Source organism: Narcine bancroftii, chromosome 4 (genome assembly GCF_036971445.1).
Source record: "Narcine bancroftii isolate sNarBan1 chromosome 4, sNarBan1.hap1, whole genome shotgun sequence".
Lineage (NCBI taxonomy): Eukaryota > Metazoa > Chordata > Chondrichthyes > Torpediniformes > Narcinidae > Narcine > Narcine bancroftii.
The window spans coordinates 304,969,394-304,994,995 of NC_091472.1; the positions used below are offsets into that span (position 1 = coordinate 304,969,394).

Here is a 25,602-nt window from a genome sequence, read left to right on the forward strand (position 1 = left end):
GCCTTGTGCCTGCTAGAATAATGGACGAAACATTCGTTGAACTAAAGAATAATACATCTTCGCTTGCATTAACTCTTGGATAGGCTTTCTCGTGTGAAATGTCAAGGGTAGTTTGTACAGGTTGATCAGATTATTGGAATCATTATTAATTAAATAATAGGTGCATCTAGTGCCTCTTTTTTTAAAAAAATAGAGGCATGATCGTGTGTTTCTTGTGGTTTGTGGTATGTTCACAGGGATAATTTGACGGTATAATTTTTAAATTGTATATTGAAGAAAAAAAGATCCACAAAAATCGAGCACGTTCCTCATCAAATTATTCAGATTCAGTCCTCATATTTGAAAAGAGACCATATAACATCCAGCGAAGAGACGAAAATCTGCAGATGCTGTGATCTGAGTGAAACACACAGAAATGCTGGAGGATCTCAGCAGGTCTCGCGGAGTCCTTGAAGAAGGGCTCAGGCCCGAAACGAAGGTTATATATCTTTACCTCCTCTGGTCGCTGCCAGACCTGCTGAGTTTTTCCAGCATTTCTGAGTTTTTATTACCACATTAACATCCAGCTGTATTATAATTTGGCCACCATAAAACAAATGATACAAATATTCCAATTCTATCTTCCTTACACCAGGGACAGTACAATGTTTCTTTTCTGCGTGGTCTACTTTACTTATAAATCATAATCTTTACCAGGATATCACATCCAAAATTTACCGAAGCCAACCTCCCTCTACGCGACAGGGCCAGACTTCAAGTAACAGCATAGTTTTTTCCGCCAGATAAACGTTGAGTAACGACTCACTTTAAATAGGTCCGGATAATGTTTAACCGGTATTCGCAAAGCAATGGCCCAGCGCCATGGATCCACCGTTTGAGCACTAGTTTTACAACATGAACCTTTAGGCGTTGATAAATAACGAAGGACAATAGCTGCTGAAGAGCAAAGCTGAACTGGCTTCTGCAAGAAATTGTTTTCTGGGTCAGTAGAAAGGTGAACTTTCCAAAAATTCAAATTTGTTTTTAAAATCGGTGTACTTATACATGGAAAATCTCTTAGCAGACTGTTGACAATAATAGCTTTCATCGAATCACTGAATCTATGAATAAATATAGGGTTCACTTCCCAAACACTTACTTTCCATTGACATTCTCTAGGTCAAAATCTATTAGATCAAAAGTCGCAGCACTTGTGTGGGTAGTTAGAAAAAGAGGTGAATTTTAATCGGGTTTGTTCATCAATAACTCTTTGGCATTGACCTGTCTGAACGAGTCGAGCAGTAAGGTGAAATGCAGGTCACAGCGTCTAACAAATATTAAAATGTGTAGCACCAATCAGCTTCACAATGTGCGATAATTTGAACTGTAAAGAGATTTGGCTTTCGAATTATCGGATGATATAACGATATCTGGTATTTTCTGTGCTAAAGGGCTTTTTAAGGCTGGTACTTTCGTTGGCGCCATTGGTTGTCGAGAACTGTTCAGTTCTTTTCTTTCCTAATAATTTAAAAAAAAAACACAGGTAAACAATATCAGCGACGTGATGGGATTTTTTTTACAAAGGTAAATAGTTACAGTGTCATACTGTTATTAAACAAAAACTGGAGCATTTGTGAAGGAATAATCAGGCTGTTCTGCCATAGATAAACCTAAACCTTTGTTGCAGACTTTTTTTTAAAAAACCGGAGAACCAAACAAGTGAAGATACAGTGCACAGTCAGAAAGTTCAGCTTCAGTGCCTCGTTGTTGCTCAATACATCTCAGAACATTTTTAAGGGCAATGTTTGTACCGATCCACGCACTTATTCATTTTCGTTAGCGTGGTTTTCCAATTGTTCTCAGCCTGCCTCTCGCGTGCCGAGCTTTGTAACTGGAAATTCAGGAATGGACGAAATTGTCGTCCGCTTTAGCTGAAGATTTAGTTCGAAAAGAATCACGCACGTTGAAAAGGTTACAGCTGAAGTAAAATTAATAATGGAACTTTCCGATGCTTTTGCAAATTATTTCATTCTGACCTCGTGCCCTTCAGCCTTTAACACGCAACGAGGTGGCACTACGGGAACAGTGGGAACAGCCAAGCAAGGAACCTGTAATGCATTGGAGTTGAGAAAACACCTTGGAACCAAATGGACTCTGATCAACTGGGCAGATCAAATTGTGTATTTTCCCCAGCACGCTGCCATCCAATTGGCTTGAGCTGCAGTCAGATTTTAAAGCATGCTGTCTGAAGCAATTTTGATCTAGATCCCAGAAGTGAACGCGATTAAGAGCACAGGAAAGAACTCTCGTTTTTTTCCTGGGATGCTCTCATTTTGTGAAAGTGGCAATGAGTGGAAAACGTTTTGGAATAAACTAATATTTGTGCTATCATGTTTAAATTGTATTTGATTAGTTTTAGCGATTATTTATACCAGGCTGTATTTGTTATCAAAATCCTGCGGTTTGTTAGTGGTGAGTTCAAATTATTAGCATCTGGAGCAATTATTGATTCACGCTGGGGCACTTAGTTGTGTGAGCTGGAGCGGATCGGTACAAACTGTTTCCTATATAAAAAAATGTTTGTGATCTAGGAAGGGTTCAAAAACACAGGAACAAATAGTAACTTGTGCCTTGGTAGACCGTTTGCTGAAACTGACTGCACGCAAATCCACGTCGCTGCTCCTGTTGAACAATGCAAATCTGAATGTTTGCTCACCTCTTTTATTAAATTTAAGGGGTCAGTTAGTAGTATTTTTGCAAGGGCTAAATAACTACGTGCTTTAGCAAGAGCTGTGCTTGATTTTAGTTTCGTATTTATTAATATTACACGTCATTAACTCCTTGGGGGAATCGCTTTCCACTACAGTTTTTTAAAACTATTTTACCATTGCATAATTGTTCAGCGAATCTGTTTGCAACCCGTCGTCTATATATACCCTGTAGAACCGAATTTGTGTGATGTTTCGGTCACAGATTCGTTTCTAGGGGAGTATATGGTCGATGCCAACACTACGAAAATCATCCATTTGCACTTCGTGATTTTTGCTACTGGAACTGATTTGGGTCTATGTAATTTCAATAATTTGGAATCATTTTTTTTTAACCTATTCTTCAGCGTTGATTTTCCATTTTACCGCTTAAAGTTAAATGGCTTATTTCGGCTCCCCTATACAAAATATGTTGCTCCCTGTATTGATTTACTACCAGAAAACAATCGATTCCAAACTTCTGTACCTAATCTCCACAAATATATGGTTATTGAAACTTAAGTATTTCTTACTGAATAAACTACCCGTTTCCATGGCGATGACGATAAATTATCTGCATAGTCCATCTTACGATGTTGTACCGCGTTTGACCAATTCACGAAGCTTCTGGATTGCATCGTAGCAGATAACTAAAACTTAAAAACTAAATTGTACACATTGCAAATAAAAAAAGTTAGAATTGCGTTTCTGCGTTAGTTTAAAATAGGTAATAGGTGGTAAGATGTGAGAAGACGAAAACGAATTGTCAAGATATTACAGCAAAAACGCTTGCTACTGAGGCAAGGTCATGAAATACAAAACTGATTAAAAGTTATATTCCACTCTACCAAATGATTGAACTTTCAGAGCGAAGTGTTTTTGACCGTACAATGTCCTTAAGCAACACGTGTAAAGAGTTCTACGTGATACAGGATGCCTTGTTCTGACTTTATCGGGAGTAGACCATGTTTGCCTTTGAATAACTTTGACCAAAAGACCTTCGTGCATCTGTAATGGCTGTAATTATTTTCCTCAGCTCCGTTATTCCTTTTTGTGGATAACTGGATTCTTCCTTTGTCACCCTGCGTACGTTGGATTGTCTTCCGTTCCTTCAAGTACCCTCGCTATTGTCATACTGCTCTCGGACGAAAACAACAAAAAATGCGAGCCCGCCGAATGCCTGGTCTATCCTTGATTTATATGAAAAGCGACAAGGAATGGTCGAAAATTCTCTTTGGACAAAAGAGTAAATTACCTGAGCAATATTCGGGCGCTCAGTGAGTGATTATTATTCTCTCCAATGGAATCCGCTATTATATGCCTTTTCCGGAAACTACTTCCAAGACTTAGTGACTACTGGAAAAATAATAAAGACGGTGCAGAATTTATTTTATTTTTTAAATCAAGATTTTCTGGACGAAGTTTGGAAAATTTGTCATTAGCTGTTTCCTTATCCGGGAATCGGGCCCAGCCCCGCCATTGGTTCGCACAGTCACATGGGTGACTAACTTTATTCAGTTGACAGCAAGTAGGAGGGCTTTATGGAACGGGAAAAAAGACAACTCGAGAAAAATTAGTATTTTCCACCTTCAGAAATTAATGACCATGAGTTCGTATTTGATGAACTCTAAATATGTGGATCCCAAATTTCCTCCTTGCGAGGAATACTCGCAAAATAACTACATACCTGACCACTGCTCAGACTATTACAGCCAGCCGCAGGACACTGATTTTCAGCACCAAGGAGTCTATCCACGGTCAAACTACAGCGGCCAGTCGTACAGCTGCAGCAACGCTCGGGGCTCTCCAGTGCAGCAGAGGGGTCATGTGCAGGCACAGCCCGCTCCTCAGAACCACCTCACAGGGCAGGGGGAGCCCGTTGCACCGCTCCAAGTGTCCATAGCCCGGCCTTGCAGCCAGCAGCAACACAATGCAAAGAATCAAAACGGTACAGCAGTCAAACAACCAGCAGTGGTTTATCCTTGGATGAAGAAAATCCACGTTAACACGGGTAAGGTCCACTTTTTAGTTCCCCCCCCCCCCCCCACCCCCACCCCCTCCGCCATCGCCACCCCGAGCAAATATTTGTGACCCATTGGTATCGGTCTACCGTAAATAACTCCTTCAAAGGAGAATTTATGAGCGGTTTTTAAAAAGACCGGCAATTACACCCATCATAAATTTTTATTGCTGAGGAAATAGGCCGCTGGCCATGTGTCTGGCTCCATGTGAAAACTCGAGCCTGAGAGTAACAGGGACGTGTTATATCTCCGTTTCGCCAAGAACTTTGAAGAGATCCTGAGTAAAAAATAGATTATTTGGACTTTTTTAACAGGGGCAGTGTTAGAAGCGTGCAATGTTCGTGAGGACTGCAGAATGGAAACCGCTGACAAACTTTAGGTTCAGATTTGAATGGTTTCTGAATTGTTTTGTTTTTCAGTGAATCCTAGTTACACTGGAGGGGAACCAAAACGTTCACGAACAGCCTATACAAGGCAGCAGGTTTTAGAACTGGAGAAGGAATTCCATTTTAACAGGTATCTGACAAGACGACGTCGTATTGAAATAGCCCACACTTTATGTCTTTCCGAACGCCAGATCAAAATTTGGTTTCAGAACCGAAGGATGAAGTGGAAAAAAGACCACAAATTGCCAAACACTAAGACCAGATCGTCTAGCTCTTCTTCTGCTTCCAGTCAACAGTCACAAACTGTTTCCAAGGACCAACAAACAGACCTCACAAGTTTATAGAACAATATCTTAGAAGTGGTTCTTTAAGTGTATATAATGAGACATTTCCAGGCAGAAATTGCATGTACCGATAAGATGGCTTGTAGGTGCTTTCCTGTTGCTTTTTTTACGGCATTGAAGCGACCATATCTTACACAGTCACCTTGTCCTTAAATGTAGCAAGTGAAACAAAAAAAAGGGTAACGTTGTCTTAGCTCCAATAGAAATGTTTACGGCTCTAGTAAGTGGCTGTTCTTACCATACACCTTAGTAACCTTAATAACTGCAAGGTACTAAGTCATGAAACCATCGTGAGATATACGGTCCAGGAAGGTACATGTATGGTCTGCTAGCATGAAATTGAAAGGCTGCGACGCTTGTTCATGGTCTTTTTTTTATTTTATAATGAAGACTCAGTGATTTGTTGTGGTAATTTCTTATTGCCACGGCTAATTTGCTCGTAGTGTGTATTTTTGCGATTCCATCTCTTTGTGTATATATTGTGTTGATATTCGAGATTTATAGTGATGAGGAATTAGACAGTGTTTTTGTGGTTTCTTTATTTAAAAATAAGAGAATGGAATTTGTACTTTGCTGCTGAGTGGATTATTGTTACATTGCAAGATTGCAAACGTTTTTATGTTCAAGAATGATACCAAAATTCGTACACACTACTAAAGTTCGAAAATAAATTAGTAGTAACAAGCTGAATTGCGTGAATAGTTTTCCTTTGCGATATTTGTTTATGCCTTCTTGTATAAGACTACATCTAGTGTTACGACGCTGTCGTGAACAAATGCAATGAAAAGAGAATGTGCATATCCTTTTTTATAAGAATGCAAAGTACCAAAAAAAGACCCGTGATCAATATCCAATACCCACAGCAGCAACCGAGGTTGTCTCATGCAACATTTCTGACAGAGAAATGTGCTTAGTGGAATATTGCAGCAGTACTTTGTGTTCAGGGCGCTTGTTAAACTCTTGTTTCTCGGTTTGTTGGTTGATAAATGAGTAAGCTGGTTACACCAATCTGTGAACGTTTAGTATTACAAGTGGGAATGTGTTTCCTTTCGATTTTTTTCCAGAACGGATGAGCGAACAACAATGCGACAAGGTACACAGTTTAGAAACAGAAAACGGTCTGCACAGAGGATATTTTGTTTTGTAAAGAACTCTGTTCGTTTCTTCCAATCTATTAATCTGCAGAGACACATGGGTGGTTGATTTAGAGCGACAAAGACAATAGCCGAGAATCTCTTCAATTAGGTAATTTGCACCTCAACACAAATTACTGAAGATTCTTGTTTCTGCGTGTTAGACGGAAGCTAATGTTATGAAACGAGTTCGAACTTCCTGAAATATAAGATTCTACGTCCCGTGCCAACATTCTCACGATATCAATCAGTGGCACGCTGGGATGTAATCGAGATTTCGCACTGAGTTCCTTTATGCGACGTTTTAAAATACAGTAATCATTCAAAGCATGATATCAACGTGCTTTAAACAGAATCAAATCTTCACTGCTTCATGAAGGGAAAGTCCGATGTTTTGATATATCTACTTGGTGCTTCCAATATACTATAACCCTTAAACCCCCAAAAAAACACACATATAAACGTCTGATAGTTCTAATATAGCTTTCTGAGAACATTTAGTGCAAGATTTTGAGGAAACGCCCAAATATTGGATGAACATTCCCTCACAATGGGGTCGTTTTTTTTAAAACAAATTGTGGCTGCCATGAAGTAAAGAGAGGGAGCGGTGATGTGTCAAACACTGTGAGTACAATTGAAGGTTATCTCCCCGTTCTTCTCTTCAAACCGCGATCAAAATAGGTACATTAAATTCAGGTTGTTTGATATATTTTATCTGAAACATTAAAGTTATGTGAAACGGTGTCGGGAATCCACAATATTGACTCATTATTCGAAAGCGACTGGTAGAAAAATACAAAGGGATGGTGGGGTTCGCGTTATTGTGCTATACACAATTCTGAAAGGAGACTCCAGTTTTAAAAAAAAGCGCCCAGGACCTCATCAGCCGCAATCGCACAGCACCTTTAATTGAAAACCAAATATCCAAGAATCAAGGGTAAAACATTTTATTTCCTCGGATTTTCAACTTCATTCCGATTTTGTCGCATTAAGCCACAAAAGAAAGTTGGCGATGCCGCTGTTTCCCTGTCCCTTCCCTGCCCTGCAAGCTTGCAGCTGGCTTCGCTGGACATGGTCTGTTTGAAAAGTCGAATTCCACGATTCTTTTGTTCTTTAAAGGGTAAGCCGTGTAGTTCTCAGACTTGCACATGACATTACTATAATATATCCACGTCTTGATATTATAAATGAGTGATATTCTCTATTCCATTTAAATCTTTGTTTCCATTACAAAACCCTAAGGTTCATGCGTAGCAAAGATGTCCTTTTCTGACGCCTTCATGTTGAGAAGCTGAAAAGGTATTTTACTGAAGTTCGGCTAAACTGTAGAAACAGGTTCACGAAGAGGACAAATTTTCTATTCGATTAGCTGTATTTCAGCCTGGAGGACTGACCTCTAAACCCTTGACCTTTTGGACTCAATCCTACCCTTCGCGTTTTCTATGTGTTTTAACATAGGCACTATATAGCTAAAGCAAATTGAAATAAGTTCTCACGTAAGAACAGTTTCAATTTCTGAAACTGGTAAATTGTGCATCTATTCAATGGAAGTTCGGGTTTTCGTTCTAAATGCCGGTGTCCCAAACTCCTCTTTTCTATGGACTCCACAGATTCTTAATGCTGATATTGTAGGCTTCGAAATCATTTTTATCTCTGGAGAAGATTGTAGAGCCAGCTAATACCCTTGTTTTCAATAATCGCTTAGTTCAATTCAGTATTCTTGCACTTTTTCTTTCTCGCTTGAATAAAGCGAGCGTTCAGAAACACATTCGAACATTTATATCCACGATCAGCCCTCCACTCTTTCTGTATCTAAAAACCATCCTGCCACATTTGTTTTATGCAGAAAATAATCCAAATCTTATTACAACGTTTTCATTAAATAAATTCAGCATTGAATCTACTAACACCACCTAAAATTCATGAAACAAAAATATGCAAAAAATGAAATAAGAGTCAGGCATTGCAAATAATTCTATTCTCAGCTCAGTTGCATCCCCATAATGGATAAAATTCGCATAATTTCGTCATTATTCAATTTTTAATTACAGAAGACACATTTTCGACAGCAAGTGGACACAGATCCTATTGTGTTTGTTTCGGTTAAGATATATCTCGTGATCTATTGGCTCCAAAAGCCGCCACCCCCCCCCCCCACCACCACCACAAGCACAACTAAATGCACCTCCCTTTATGAAGGTAGAATATAACAGATGAAGTTAAGTAAAATTAAAAATAAAATATTTTTTATAAGCAGGCTGATCACTGAAACTGAGAGCCAGTGTATGTGAACGGCCAGAATAGGCAGTCATTAATCAATAGCATATATTGGCCTTTCTTTGATATAATCCAAAATGTGTAAGTATGTATACTAAAAGAGTATATGCTTTCACTTTAGTTCAACACCTATCCCCTTGAAAAGTAACTCACTTTTAACCGGACTTAGCACCAAGGTCAATTGATATCGTCTCCCCTTCATTTAAGTATGTAATTTATCAATATTTAACCTATCCAGCCACATGTATCAGTGCAGGAACGTTCTCCAATGTATAATTCAAATTATTTTAATTCAAAGGCTTAATTATTTTGGCTCATTTCACTCTATCATTTGTCAGATAAATACTGAGTATTCCAACATAAGATGCACGGAACATAAAAGTCAACAACATTATGATTTCTGAACTTTTGTATCATTCGAAATTCATAATGTCAGATGTGCTATCAATCGCAATCAATCAAATAACATATTTATATCAATGAATGCACAACACAGCTTCCATAACGACATATTACCTAGATGTGTGCTATTGTAAGCATTTATGCATTTTTCTGTGCTGGGAAATATTATTGCATGCAGTCATATATGTTCATATGGTATACAAGTATGAATATATTCCGGCGAGTGTTTGCATTATTTATATGCATGTAAGACTACATGTGAGTGGGTATGTGATCATCTGTGGGTGCATTTATGTATGGGCTCCAAAGAGCTAAATGCATGGATAAACTCCACCACCTTTAACTAGTTTACTTCCTTAAATATGAAAGCACCTTAAAATGTAGTTTAATTGGACAAATATTAACAATCCAAAGCAAGCGATATTCAATGTTTTTTTTTAATTGCTATAATACGCCGCCCGCTTGCTTCGTTTCTAATCTCGAACATGAAACAGCTGAAAGGAAGGCAAAGAGTCAATACGACCATGCCATAGGCTGGTCATTCAAAGTGGGACAAAGCTGATGCAGCCCATCGCTTCTAAACAGCCATATTTGTTGGTCTTTCCCTTCAGAATTTTAAAATATATTTGCCAATCTGATACTTTTCGAATGATAAAGACTTTTGCGTCTTATGACCATGTCCAGGAGAGGTGGTAAGATTTTATGTATCCTTTTATATTTGATTCGGCCACGTGATTTACTAAATAATTAATGCAGTACGTCCCGAAAGAAACACGGCGTCGTCATTAATCGGCCAAGCAAAGGACTCTATCACACTCGAAAAGTGAACAGATCCCAAGAATATTATATACAAATGGTCGACTATCAGACTTTCCTGTTGTAGTTCGTTGCCAGAAACTGAAAAATGGAAGCTTGGTAGGTAAACAATTTTAGTTTTGTTTCTGGTAAGATAGCAAATGAATGTAACTGTCATATATATTTGATGAATAGCGCCCTTTGCTTCTTACTATGTGCTACCAGGCGACAGTCATAAGTTGCAGTAGGCTGATATACTGACCTTCTATTCGCATTAGCTTTAACATTTTGGAGCAACTATGATAAACTTCAGTTGCAAAAATTTGTATCTGCTGTATCTTGGAGGTGGGAGGTAAACATTAGTAAGACTGCGGTGGGATTATTATTAAGGCGTAGTTTTGTGTCATGAAATGGCGTAGATTTTACGGTTTAGTTGTGCTTTATTGCAAACAATGCCGGCTGTCATGGCATCTGGCTGCCTATTTGTACACAGCGAAGTAGAGGCCTGAGCTTATATTGAATACCACGAGTCATATATTTTGTGTTCTTTGAGACGTAATGGAAAGTCTGTAAATGAGATTCAACGAGAACAATTGCAGGTACTTACGTCAACAGAAATATATTCATGGGGATTTCGTGCCTGATATTTTAGTCGATGTGTTGTTTTAAAAGATGAAACAAATGTTTCCTTTGAAGCTACCGATGTGTTTTTACAATTAATTGATATTTATTTCTTACAATGGAGGATTAAATGAGTATTCACAAGCCTATAAGTGTGCGTTAGACTCAGTTAAAGAATAAATTGTAGTGATTTATCAATCCTGAGCAAGAACAATTATGGGTATATTTTATAAGGTAATAAATTTACACCATTCTGATTTTCTGAATCCATATCAATACGAAGATCTGCTTAGTATGGTTTACATATCTTATGGATAATATAATGCAGTAAAGTACCAGCATGGTCTGGCCTTTTTTTTTCTTACAATGGCATGGAAAAGTTTTTTTGCCAGGGTAAAGATTAAAAGTACATTGCCAGCAAACCTTTTCAGTCATAATGCTGAACAGAAATGTAAAACATCGCTGTTAATAAGCGAGAAAGTATTCTACAATTCAAATAATCGTAACTGAAGTTGCAAAGAATGTAATCTTATTACACACTAATAAATATTCTTCAATAAATGTAAATGACACCATCGAGTTTAGTAGCATACCAGGACAGCTCTGTTCCTCCACCTCTCTCTAAAGGTGTAATTAAACTGTATAAATGACCGTGGCAAATACAAATGTCTTTGAAAACGGATTTTATTAAATTGATTGGAGATATTTTACAATATGAACCTCCGTATTTATTGCTTCCTTCGCTTTTGTCATAACGCACTTCTGGAAATTGAATTTATGCTGTCGTCACGTGTGTAAATTCGACGTTCGCTTCCTTTTTAAATAAATTATGCATTAAAACAATAACCTATTAATTCAGTTATTCACCGATGACAAATGCAACGCTCTTTTACTGATGACAAAGCTGCGGCTGTAAAGCCATTTTTTAAAAACTCACTTCAACTCAGTATTCTCTCCTTTAAAACTCTGATCTAGCAAAGAATCAAGCAGACAAGAATCAATGAAAACGGTTTAATTACAACTTTTTCATTAAATCGAAATAAAGTATTATGGTGTGGAGGGTCAGCAATTTCCAACCCTGTTATAAATCACCAGTAGTAATTCCTGAAAGGGTGCAAGGCTGCCGAGGCCAGGCGAAGATTGTAAATCTCTCCGTTTTATTGCTCTATGAACATATGCTGCGGTCCAAGTCGTCTTCGAATCCCCGTTTGATTATATTCCTCGTAAAGCCGAGTTTTCACAGTGACAAACATTAGCACTTAGTTGCTTTTTCTAAAGTCTCCTCATAAAATTATCAGTGAAGTCTTAACATGCCGCAATAAATTGGTCTATTTACATTTCTGGGGTCGAACAGTATTATAACAGGAGCCATTTCAAGGTCAAAACTATCCTTTAATAATACAACACATTTATTATTTTTACAAATTCCCATAACAAAGTCGTCATGTTATGAACGATTGCCAGAAGATAATGATTCCAACTTGCTCGGCATAGTTTTGTGGGAATGTAATTCCTGAGCTAAACCGTGAGATGCAACCGTTTTATTTCCTTTTAAATAATTTATAATGCAGTAATTGCAAAGCAATATTTCTGTAACGACCATACAGAGCCAAAGAGGGTAAAGTAATTTAGATAAATGTTGCGTTAAGCCGGCGTTAGGTGCAATAAGGTCATGCATTACTGTCAATGGAAATGTTTTTATTGCTATTAAATTACAGACAAATGTTTTCGAGGTTAAAATAGTTTCTAGTAGCATTTAAACAGAAATGTTAAGCAGTTCGATAAAATATAACTGAAAGTTAATTTTCCATAACTAAAAACATTAGAATTCAGCAAAGCAATTGCAGGGAGAGGGAAACAACAAGAATGGAAGCAGAAGGAACCATTTCCAGCGCCCAGTTGCCACTGGCCCCGTGATTTAGAATGCCTCGACTGAAAAGAAAAAGGGAAAATTCCCGCATTAGTTTCAGTTCTACCGGTATCAATTTCACCACCTAAATCTCCAGGTAAAACGATGATTAAATTGGCCTTCTAGATAAGAGTTGGCGAGATTGAACTTCACGGAAATCTCTTCCACGCAGTGTTTTGGAATTGAAAGTCTCCACTAACCCGGGTAAATAGGAAATTCCTATTTATTCGCCGGGCTTCGTGGTAAACACGTCACAATACTTGTCCAAACTTCAAGTTTATTTTGCCGTCATTGGTGAAATCTTCATTTCATACTCAAGTTTTGAGTCCGATTTATAAATGCTGCTTTAAAAATGGTAAATATTTTAAACTGAATTGAGTCTTTCCCGCCCCCCCACCTCTCCCAACACTTTGGCTCAATTACTTTTATTTACGAAACTCACTCCTACAAAAGAATCCTTTGTCTATTTGAGCGAGTGCAAAAAATAGCTCAACACACCGAGAAGAATTATGATACACGAAATATGGCCCTAGAGACGGCGAAATAGCAATAACATACAATTCTATTGTTCAATGGAGTTAACGTGATACTGCTCGGAAAGACGATGTCAGTGAAGTCTAACTTTACCATCCTTTTTCAAGCACAGTACGTAATATTACATTTTCTTTCAACTCCCCATTAAGAAGTGACTCAAAGCTCCAAACTATCCATACTAAAGAGATGTTAGTGAGGTAGCACTGGCTCAACTTACTGGCTCAATCAGAACAATCTGGGAACCCAGATCACGTGAACAAATATGCCTGTATTTCAAGGCAGCGCCTATATTTTCTGATTATAAAAGGTATCCGTTGCACTATAAAATTCATAAATGGCAACATTTTAAAGGAATACGTACCGGTTTATAAATACCAGTTTCTCGTTGGTTACCCGATTATGAAATCTCGATTTAGATTTGAAGCAGAAACATCTCTGGACGCCGTTTTTATTGCCAGTTGTTCCTGAGACTGAAGCCATTTCTATCGGGAATACCGTCTGCTTTTGGTATCGAAATGTCTGTAAAGCAGCAAGATCTTGTTTAAGAAAGCATTGTAAGCAGACAAACGACAGAGGATATTATTCGCAGCTGCAGGCAAAGAGATTGTGTTTGGGAAGCAGAGAATTATGATAAATTGACACACAGGTAAGAATCGTATGATAAAAGGCAATCTTTAGCAGTAAGTTTGCATAATCCTTGCAGCAAAAGGGCATGTTGCCGTTTCCAAATTGTATGAAATCCTGACGCAAATGTGCATTGATTCCATGAAAAATATTTTGTGGCAACAGAAGTCGATTTTAAACATTCGCTGTTTCATGAAAGTGACCAATTTGAGAAAGGTTAGATCGGGCAAACCAGAACAGTCCCAGATTTGTCTTGTGGCTCTATTTTAGCTGATTCTGCAGTTTTATGTAAAATGAAAACGAAATAAAAAGGCACTGAAACCCGGGGAACTTTTCAAACTGTCACAAGCAAACTTAGATCGTAAATCACATTAATTTGTTGTCTCTAGCTTATCGTCAGGCTGCAGTCTTCTGTGATTTATGCGTTTCAGAAATATATTGCGGGCTAAAGTTATTGCAGAAGCAATATAAATTATTTCTCAATTAAGGTTATTGTCGTTCAAGGGAAACAATTTGTGAATTTCGAAGAACTTAGTATAACAGTATTTCAAAATTTATTAGGGACAAAAGATCGAGTATTATTGTACTTATCTCGGCCATGTCAGAGAATAATCTCTGCAATTAATTAAATTCAGCGTTTTTGTAATTATACACTTCAATTTTGACAAGTTTTTTTTGTAAAATACGAATCATTCCTGTTTTGATCTCATTTGGTGGTGGTTAAACAACTATTTCAGTGGAAATTTAATGTCAAATGATTTTTTTTCTCCCCAGTTCCAGAAACGCATTCACTTATATGTGTTAAATACTGTCAAGAACACATCTATATTACTTTCTACTCTTGAAATACAAAGTGTCTTGTAATTGGCATGTCTAGACATAATACCTTAATATTATTACCGTACCTAAGATGCTTTCCTGATATGGACATAACGTAGGATCAGAAGGGTGATTAAAATTACTACCTTAAAAAAAGCCCAAAATAGTTAAACTATTGTATTACTCGTTGTACATTATTTTCTTAATGTAAATGTTTACAAAAAAAAGTTATTCAAATCATTGTATTTGTATCTGTTTGAGGCATTTTCTCAGAATTTCCACAGATATTAAACGTGTGTGTGTGTGTGTGTGTGTGTGTGTGTGTGTGTGTGTGTGTGTGTGTGTGTGTGTGTGTGCCTGCCTGTGTGTGCGCGCGCTCCCGCGCGCGCGCTCTTCGGTCGGTTGAAAAAACTTTCCAGTCGAACATTTTTCATTGCTGCATGCCTCGAAGCTGCTACTCTGCCATGTTAGTCAGCTAAATCCAATTACTGTGAGTAGCATTTCATTTTGCTCGATGGGGCCACTCACTTATAACTTCACCTAAAATTTCAATAAACCTCTCTATAGCTCTCACCATGGTAACTATCAACATTTGTCTGATAGTCTGACGTTAAACTTTTCATTTCTGAACAAAGTCACAACTTTTCAGGCCCCAGTGTCGTAAATACCTTGAAGTTAGGGGTACACTCGGCTACATTATGTTGTTAGGCAACAAAAGTAATAAGCACATTCTCGACTTTTTTCCTGCCAACCCAGTTTAGCAATTTAGTAAAGTGACAAAGAAAGTTTTCAACACGTTTACATGTGTTCATTCTACTAACGTTATCTCCAAGGTTAGACTGCTTATAGGGTTTTAGGGCCGCAGTCTGAGAACTCGCTCGCACTTCTGCGAAACTAAGAAGCAAGACGATTAAAACTTACCGTTCAGACCATGGCTGAGCACATTTATCAAAACCACCTGAAAGCAACCAACTGATTCAAGTTTGTCCAGCTTACTGGTTTCCTTGGAAAGTGGCGAGTTTACTCTGCAAATACATACTTCAAGTGATTACAGAGAAATAAAAGCTTATAAATTGACGTATGGCCACGTGAATACATTACACACATTATGGAGGGAGGCACTGGATCATGATCTAATGCCTTGGCGACTTTGTTTTGGATCCTCTTCTAACTTCATATTACACCGGCTCAAGTTGGCGAAGCTAGTTTGCAAGGTGCTGCGTCTTAGTGGGATTAAAGAGGGATAGAGAAACCATGGTGAAGTTGTGCGATGAGCTGTATTGTGAGGTAGTGGAGGCGCTTCCGTTGGGTTGTTCATTAAGTGGTGAGTTATTGCTGTAAAAGCCAAAGGTCATTTCAAAGGCTTTATGACTCTTAGATTTTGTCAGCTAATGACTGGGATTTCTTTGTGCATTTGATCTGCCACAGTTGCCGTTTTCTTACATATGTTCCTAAATTAAAGCACGCATTTTAAATTGATATAAAATTCAGTGGTACAGTTTCTGCACGACTTCAGCTTCGGGGTGTATTCTATTTGCCTCCGTCTCAGGAAGTTGGAATTTACAACCTATTTAAAGGCTCCAGAAGTGCAATGTTATTGCAGTTGGGTGACTTTTTGTAGAACCAAGATGTTTCTTGGCTGTATTAGGAATATGCGCAATCGATAGAAAATAATATCTACGTGATGTTTGTTATCCCAATGACAAAGCATAACCGCCTGTCAATATAATACATTATTCATGAGTTTTATAGATGGCGCCGGGATCTTTCTTGCCATCCTCCATATTTGTATTGTTTTGTGTCTTTATGTTAAAATGTTCGACAACATCGAGAGTTTTTCATGAAATGCACCTGCCTAAAGATCAACAAGAAAATAAATAAATATGTAAAGTGTAGATATGGTCATTTGGAGTAGGTTGAAGGAAACTGAAAGACTACACGATACAAATTCGAAATATTTATTCAGTCCGCTGCTCAGGCCCAGCTTCTGTACAAAGCACACATCAAATACATGTTTTCTTGCAAAGTCTATAAACCCAGTCTTAAGGCACAGTGCTTTGGGTTTGTGTTTGGGTATGAAATCTTCGATGTTATTGATAGATTTATCACTCCTGAACAACAATTTGAATTAAGAAATCTGTTTGACATAGATGATTGGTTATTGTATTCAAATTCTCGTAGCGTTCTTTGTCAAATACATTTCCTCCCCCCCCCCCCGCCACCTGAAAAAAAATACATTCTATCTTTAATATTATTAAATCTACTTAACCCGTTCTTTCACTTTAAAAAAAATCACTGACAACGTGACTCCTGGTCATTAATCATACATCACTGCAATCAGTAATACTTTGTTTCTAATTTCTGAAGGGAAAAATAACGCTTAGTTTATCGCTGCTTTCGGTTAAAAGCTGATCAAATGCAATAGTTTATTGTATTAAACTACAAGGAAGCATTGTTTTAAAGATTTGTTAATATTAATAATAAAGACATCTTCAAGTCAGTCCTGCTGCTAGTCGTTTTCTTTGATAGCATCCGGGGAGGTGGCCTGAAATATCAGTGATACACAAAAATATTATTAATGCATTTTTTTAAAAATAAACTGTAATTACATTTTCTTTCAGAACAAAGCCAGCGGCCTCTGGTCAATCCGGAGAAATTCCAAATTCAATCCAAAGAAAACCAGGTAGAAACATTGTGTGTGGTGAGTTATTTGGGTTTTTTTTTCCTCGCTCCTATTTTGGTTTTAGCGACACCGAATTCGGTGCTGCTTTTGGATTCTGCGTGAAATTTAGACTTGCCAATGGAAAGCTAGCTCATAATTTTATGTTATGGCCAGAAGAGAAACGAAACACGTTGCTTGAACAGTCGCGTCTGGTTGTCCGAGTTGGCGGCTACGAGTCAGTTTCTACTTTGTGCTTGAATTCGGAAAATGATCGGCGATACTAAATGCGTGGGTTTCATCTGCTGATGCCTTTAAACATAGATCAGATAGAGGCTATCAGTAAAGCCAATGGAATTGAAAATAAAAGAAAATTAACTTCGGCGTAAGCTGCTGTTAATGCAGAGAACGAGCAATGTGTTTATTCATTCTTTAACCATGGACCTGTTTCGTTAAGCCTGCAATATTTATCCAGGGGATAGTTTTATGAAGTCTTAAAAAGCGGGTCGTTTGAACTGCAGTTGCCTCTCCTCCGGTTATTTTCACTCCCATTCTAAAGTTACGTAGTTACTTAATTACATTCAAAATTGCACATTCGTTTTCATCGACGTTCCTTCTTTTAGATTTCATTTCAATCTTAGTTGAGGGGTCGACACATCTGATTTGCACCATCATGCATAATTTCTAATTTAATGAAGTTACATGGCAAACTCAGACAACCAGCGTATATTGTGATTTGGATATAAAAGCAACATAATTCATGTATTCTTGCCAGTCTACAAATTGCATACTGAACGTCGAACAAAGTAAACTTTATAAACAATCATTTGAAAGGTGCATCGGAATACATGCTTGTTTGGCAACCGAGATTGCCGGGCCAGAGACCTGGATAGAGTAGCCAAAACATTCCAATTTAAATCCAAGTTCTTTTAAAAAAAAATCTACTGTCCGGATTTGGAGATTGCCTGATTTAAGTAGAAATCCGGGCAGATGTGCCTACCCACCAGAATTCCTTGTGAGAAATGATCCGCAAAGTATAAACAAAATCAATATTAGATTCCAAAAAAATACTCTTCTCTCAGCCAGCAATAGCTGAAGGCAATAAGTGTTTACAGAGGGATTTTAACTAAACATATCCCATGATTGCACAGTTTGTAATATGTCACATTTAAAATCACAAAGTAGATTATGCCCGCTAGTCGATGAGATTAACGGAAAAATAACAGATGCCCCCTTACTTCTGACTTCATACCTGAAATCAAATGTTTGATTTTAAATTTGGCGCCCAACTGGCATCTATCGCACATTTTTCGGATCATCCATCTGGAGCCGTGCGATTCAGCTGCACATGAAAATTTGGTCAGCTCAAATGTATTTTAAATTCATGGACTACTTTCAATGCCTTAAATATCAAGCCCTATAAGAGCTGGCGAAACGCCTCGTAGGTAGAAAACTTGCGGAGTATGGACATTCTTTTCCTGGCCTTTCCTCCTACGCTCTACCTATTTTACACTACTGAAGATAACAGCTCTTTGGAAAGTGTTTTTTTATGTAGTGAAGCGTTTACGACTATAGCACAAGCAGCCATAAATTTTGCGTAGCACGTAATGACAGGTGCATTGATAGGCCCTCTGGCTTCTTAATAACATTAAATTGCCCACCCTTCGGAGATATCTTTTAAATTCATGGGCGATTCGGCCACTCTATTTGTACATGGCTGAAAGTAGAAATAAAACGGAAGTAATTATTTGCTTGCTGCGTGGACGATAAAACTGCTTTCAGACGTCCGGTCTTAGACAAATGAAACAACACCAGAAAGAACGCAGAGAATATAGACGGGAAAATGTAACAAATGGTGCAATTTTGATGTTTTCTTGCGTAGAGAGCGCTGTCACAGAAGTTTAAGCGTGACACCTCCTCCACGTGAGACAGTGAGAAGTGGAAATTTAACAGATTGTACTGTCCATTTCTGGATCAGCGTTATTCCCTCCTTCTGTCTTCTCCTTTTCGTCAGTCTTGAATTAACATTTTAACTTATGTTAACAAAGGCCACCTAATAATTTGTCATCATTTTTCGACCACACGTTCCAGGATTGTAGACTATATATCTCGAAAAAAGTGATAGTCCGTACCAAGGTGTTACTTATCAAACTCCTGTATTAGGTGATGCACCCTTGCATTTAGAAAACATGTAAGGTAAGAAAGATCTGAAAGATGAACGCAGAAACAGTTGACCATTGTCCAAGTGATTTATGGCTCATGGCTGCGATTTAGGTTCAAGCAGAGTTCACAAGCAGTTGGTGTTTCTGAGCCAGATTTGCCGCTTCACCACAGTCCTTTCACATTACTTTAATATTAATGTTAGTTTTGATTTTCTGAAGATAGCATTTTCAAATGCACCTCGAACGAGGAGGCCGGTCGCGATGGCGAAGGTTCAGACCCCATGGCAATAAATGATACCGGGTTACTTCCTTATCTCTAATACATTGGGCTGATTAGATGGGGAGACGGGGTGGGGCAAATAGAAATGTAATTAGATTTCAGATCAAAAGTCAAGGAAAGGGCAGAAATCTAATGGCAAATTTATTAAGCTAAAATGGCGAACATTGGACACGACAGGAAAGCTGGATAATGGTTTACAATAAAATGCAACAAAATGTCTAGAAAGAAACAACGTCGAACAGGAAGGAGAACGAAAACATTGATTTTTTTTTAAAAAAAGCTGAGATATGCACGTGTGCCTCGCTGCAACTTTGGAGGCCGCAGATCATAAACCTCATATTTCATTATAATGTCAGGTCTTGTATGGCTGAAGGCTTTTTTTTTTCTCCAAATGAATAGTGCATCTATTTGTGATGTGATATAGTAGCTAGATAAGTCATATATCTAATAGTTGTGACGGTTTATGCGACAATGTTTTATTTAAATTGTTTTATAGTCTAAGTACTATATTTAAAACTTAAGTTCCAGGTTAATCATATTCGCATTATTTTTCAAGATTATGCATTTGTTGCGATTTATTTAATGTGGTTTTGACCATTTAATTCTAATCACTGCAATAAACTTCCAATTTAAAACATAACTTACGGCAATCTAACCGAGATCAAGGCACGGTGCTGCAATTAAAAGGGCTTGATGTTATTGCTGACCACAACAACCAACCCCCAACCGTCTGCCACCACCTCCCCCACGCCCCCTACGCCCCCCACCGCCCAGTTCACGCAGACATCGGTCTTTTGGGAGGTTTGCTTACTACGTGGGGTTAATTCTCTTTTAAAAAAAAAGCCTTTGCAGAGTTTGCGAGAAATTAAATCTACTTAGCCTGCATGCAACTCAGGAATGTTTGATTTGCACTGGGATCGAATAAATATGGGGTTTTTTCTTTATTATAATTATGATCTTCCGCTTCTTTTAATATATAATTAATTTAGCCAACGATTACTCCAGTTTTAAAAGTTTGATTTTCTTTGTCAGAAATAATTTCAAATTCCATAAGGCGTTCTGTCTGCTGACTGGTAAAAAATCCTCGTTACTTAATACAAAAAAATTCATTAATTTGTTGTTTTTAACCCGCTAATGTGTTTTGTTTCTCATCTACACGATCAAATCAATTTATCCAATAGCATGCGTTATTTTGCAGCTAATTGCATAACCTAAAGATGCTGTAAACAGCGAAGTGCAAATGTGAAATGCTGACTTCGTTATTTCTCTGTTTTAATTCGAACAAAGAGTTTGAATAGAAGCTAGTTATACGTTAACTGCACTGCCTATCCCCTGTCATAAAGCAAAATGTGCAACCGAAAGAAACATTCGCTTTAAACAAATCTCTTACTTCGAAGAAAGAGAACGCAACAATGGCGAGGGTACACTTCGGTGGTTTTTCAGGTTTTGGAACTGGTCCGATCCATCATGTTGTGTGTAACAGCGTCCAGATCACAGAATAAAACGGTCTGTACCCACAGCAAATGCTGCAGGCAAATAAGTCGCCTGTGACTTCTTTTCGCTCTTTTTAAGAGGGGCCTTTTTGTTTCTCACCATTATAAAAATGGCCTCAATCAGTGAAGTCAACTGGAATAGTTCTGTGTGTCCCAACGAAATCCACTTCCATCAAGCATGACTGATACTAGCGTTTGTAATTTCCATTTACTTTGAGGTTATGGAATAACCTGACAACAGCCTAACCTTTTTTTGTTTCTACATTATATGATACCTTCCTGATGACAGAGCTCATCACTTTTCTAAACATCCCTTTTATATCATTGTTTGAATGGGTATGAAACGATAGTTTGCAGATAATGGATTGTATATTGAAATAATAATAATAAACGCCAAAAAATTGGAATGCAATTCTAATATGTTCTACACCATTTGAGCTCTGAGCATTTTGTACAACGTGTGCAAATTATCACTAAAGGCTGAATATACAAACTGAAGCTAATTATTTGCAACCCAGGAAAACACCAACTTTAAATCTATTAAAAATTGATAATCTTGAAATAGTCAGATAATGCATTTTAGAATTCATATTAATTGTCCCATAAAATAGTAAATCTTAAGCTTGTAGGAAAGAAATGACCAAGTCTGCTCATGGCAGCAAAGCAGAATGTTATTCGGGGGGATGTCTTGTTTTAGTTTATACACTGAATCTATTGTGTTCCTAATGTTTCACCCTTATGTTTTGTTTCATACCATCCAGGAGCTCTGCATTCTGACAATTGTTGTAAAAGTGCTGTGTGATCAAAGGTGTCAATGCTATTCGATAAGGGTGTCAAGACCCTGTCATTTCAAAATAGCGAGATGCAAAAAACAACTTATTATGACAATTCTGGAATATTTAGCGGATACTCCTACCAAAAATCCAATACATACAACTACAGCTCCAGTCATCAAGCCTACCCACCATCATCAGTTGACACTGATTATCAGAACTCAACGTGCCCATCCAGTGCCCGACCCCCAACCCACAAGCCCAGTGACATAAATGGCAGCTGCATGAGAACAAGTGGCAGTCAAGGCACTGTCCAACTTTCAAACATCAATGAGCCACAACAGCCACCTCCTTTGCCACCTTCGCCCAATGGAAGCAACACTGCAACACAGAAAAGAACCAAGTCCATTCCAAATTCTTCCACCAGCCCAGCAGCTACACTTACCAAGCAAATCTTCCCATGGATGAAAGAATCGCGTCAAAATGCCAAGCAGAAAAACAACTGCACAGTTACAGGTATCTTTTTGCAGTTCAAGTTTAAACTGCACTGAGCTTCTTAAAAATCAGAAAGATATGAAAGAATGTCACATGTGGACGGAAATGTTTTCCTTTTATATTGCATCCAATGGCTGGCAAAGGTAAAAGAATCACCCGGAGATTTTTCACTACATTCTCTAAATTTACTTGCCATTAGTAATCTCAGTAATGATATAGACAAACTAAAATATTAAAATAGTTGAGAAAAAAAATTCCTGAGATAATTAATCAGGAAAATGGGATTGACAGGAGCTTTAAAAAGTGAAGATCTTTCTGTTTGTGTCCTGGACCTTGTGGGGTGAAATTCTAATTTATGTAATGAATGAATATGGTTAAAATAATTCTATTTGATCTCAGTGAGTGCAGCCAAAGGTGAACAAGGCTCCAACAAAATACACGAATATAAAGAATTTGTTTGTATCTCTTTTGTACCCGTATTGATGTGAATACATTTAAACTTAGCTTATATTTTCCCACATATGCAATGCCAGAATATATAGGTTGAAAACATTTGACCTTTTGTTCTGGAAAGCGTACTTCATGTCCAAATTGCATTCTCTTTGATACTCTTATTTGGTCATTATAACTATGATTTAAATGGCAATGGTCAAATATTGACAACAAAATAAATGTGATTACAAGTCATAGTATCATATTTTCCATGGAAATTGACTTTTAATTTTCAAACTATCTATAAACAGTACCTTTTCTTTCATATTACTTCTTTTTGGCTAGAGTTGAAGGTAACTATCCGAAAATTCTTGTTTTCAGACAGTTACCTTCGTCGGACAGACTGAATGCAAGCTGGGAACAACAATAAGCAAGTCTTATTTTTAAAGTAAATATTCTTATTGAAATGAATTCACGTGAAAGTAATATTTAGTCATGTTAATGACATTTCTGGTGAAAACTCCCAAAATTGCATTTAACATTTGGAGCAGGTATGAATGAAATTGAACAATTTTTGTTCACAGTACATACTGTATCATGTCATGGGCCCAGTATATTCAAAAATCTTATCAACAGTGGAATACACTAAGTATGGAAAATGTTGGTTACAAATATACCTCTCATACAATCAGTTCTGCCCGAATCTCATAGTGGAGGAGCACATGGTTTTATATATATATTCATAGCGTAACTATATTGCAGAAGTTTATGTGAAGAATGCATCTTCATACATTTATGTAACATTATTAATGTATCTTCATTCTATAGGAGACAATTGTGAGGATAAAAGCCCACCAGGTCCAGCCTCCAAGAGAGTTCGTACAGCCTATACCAGTGCACAATTGGTTGAACTGGAAAAGGAGTTTCATTTTAATCGTTACCTGTGTCGTCCTCGTCGAGTTGAAATGGCAAATTTATTAAATCTAACTGAACGACAGATAAAGATTTGGTTCCAAAACCGAAGAATGAAGTACAAAAAAGATCAAAAGGCCAAAGGGATCATGCACTCACCTGTCGGACAGTCTCCAGACAGAAGTCCACTTTTAAATGTTCCAAATAATATTGGATTCTCAAACCAGCTCCCTACTGTCAACAGTTTGAATTACGAAGCTCATTCTCCAACATCTTTCACCAAATCTCAACAAAATATGTATGGCTTGGCTGCTTACACAGCACCCCTTAATAGCTGCTTACCCCAGCAGAAAAGGTATCCGGGGTCAGAGTATGACCATCATACTATGCAGGGCAATGGTAGCTTTGCCAACCATAATTTGCAAGGAAGCCCTGTGTATGTTGGAGGGAACTTTGTTGATTCAATGCCAGCTTCTGGTCCAATGTTCAATCTTAGCCACCTTCCTCATCCTTCATCTGCCACTGTGGACTATAGTTGTGTTGGTCAAACACCAGGCAATCACCACCATGGACCATGTGATCCCCATCCCACATATACAGACCTGACTACTCATCACACACCTCAGGGAAGAATTCAAGAAGCACCCAAACTAACACATCTGTAATGGACTAGCAAGGTCTGCCAAGCGACGCTACTTCGCTTTTTTATTACCTCATTTGTATCAGATATTCTCCTGCTATGAGACTGCCACAGTATTTGTTCATCACTCATTTTCTATCTACCACATTATGTTTCTGGGTTTATTTAAAGTGTCTACACATTGTCCATCCTTTTCACTTTGAACCTAACATAATTACAGAATTCAAATAGACGAACAATTGCGTGAAATAAGTGCAGGTAAGTCAGTCTTCAGCAAACCCTTCTTAATGTGAATTGTAGAGACTAGTGTTCTAAGCAGACCACTTTGGTGATATTCTGTCTGTGATCGGTCTAACTGCCCAGAACCTCACAATGTATTTTTCACCAATGAACAAACTGCATTCAACTTCATTGATATGTATTTATTATTTTAAACCAATATCAAAAAAAGATTTGTCTATCACTTATTTATCCTTGTCTTAATGTATTTATGTGAAATTTATAGAGCTTATACAATCTAACTTTGACCTGTTTGATCCATGTGTTACAATCATATTTCTCCTGTTTAGTAAACCTGGGTTTAAACTAGATGAGAGGATAGTTTTTGAGCAGTTGTATCAGTGGCTGGTGTTTGTAGATTATGTAAGGATTATCTCCGAAAGCAAATTGTAAATTATGACTATAGCGAATCAGAGAAAATGTGACACTACAGAATAGACACATTTCTATAAGAATTACTTTATTTCAACTGTCTGGTACTATTTCAACAGATATTTAGAATAAAACGTGTTCTTTGAATAAATATGTAGCCTTCATTTATGAATGCACCACACCATCTTGATGCCTCGCCATCTTGTCTCGGCACTTCTCATTAATACACCACAAGCTGACTGCAGTCAAAGGTTGGGGTCTGAGCTGTTTGTGCAGAGCTGCCTTCTGTGTTCTGTGCATTTGCCAAACGATGGACTGTCATGTTCAAATGCGACATCATTTGATAAGTATGACTTGTTGTTTCACCTAGAAATGTAATGTTGATACACCCGAAAGAATTGTTAAGAGACCGACAGACAAAAATAACAAGGTGGAAACAGAAAGAATGGAGGAGAGGAAGAGAAATGTGGCAAAACAGCAGGTTATAATTGGAGTGGAGAACAATATCATCCAT

The 25,602-nt window shown here is 37.7% G+C and overlaps 2 protein-coding genes and 1 long non-coding RNA gene across 5 annotated transcripts in view; 2 read left to right on the forward strand and 1 right to left on the reverse strand.

Annotated features, from left to right (window-relative positions):
• hoxd3a (homeobox D3a) overlaps positions 1-25,198 on the forward strand; it is a 35,135-nt gene extending 9,937 nt beyond the window's left edge. The window contains exons 1-4 of one of the 2 annotated variants that reach the window (XM_069935801.1): positions 15,695-15,915; positions 17,213-17,292; positions 21,947-22,474; positions 23,714-25,198. In XM_069935801.1, coding sequence (XP_069791902.1) covers positions 22,000-22,474; positions 23,714-24,462 — 1,224 coding nt within the window. In that variant the 5' untranslated portion in view covers positions 15,695-15,915; positions 17,213-17,292; positions 21,947-21,999 and the 3' untranslated portion in view covers positions 24,463-25,198. Of the gene's footprint in view, positions 1-15,694; positions 15,916-17,212; positions 17,293-21,946; positions 22,475-23,713 lie in introns of those variants that run through there. The other variant, XM_069935802.1, reaches the window with a different exon arrangement.
• Positions 4,302-5,968, forward strand: hoxd4a (homeobox D4a). Its single transcript, XM_069935804.1, has 2 exons — positions 4,302-4,737; positions 5,167-5,968. The coding sequence occupies exons 1-2, from the start codon at positions 4,326-4,328 to the stop codon at positions 5,475-5,477; spliced, it is 723 nt and encodes a 240-aa protein (XP_069791905.1). The 5' UTR covers positions 4,302-4,325; the 3' UTR covers positions 5,478-5,968.
• On the reverse strand, positions 12,077-15,907 carry LOC138762205 (uncharacterized). 2 transcript variants are annotated; one of them, XR_011356817.1, is made up of 3 exons: positions 15,697-15,907; positions 13,510-13,667; positions 12,077-12,637 (listed from the first exon to the last, which is right to left on the reverse strand). It is a non-coding gene; the product is annotated as an uncharacterized lncRNA (long non-coding RNA). The 2 variants fall into 2 exon arrangements; XR_011356818.1 differs by lacking the exon at positions 15,697-15,907 and adding an exon at positions 15,513-15,645.
• Positions 25,199-25,602: the final 404 nt, after the last annotated feature.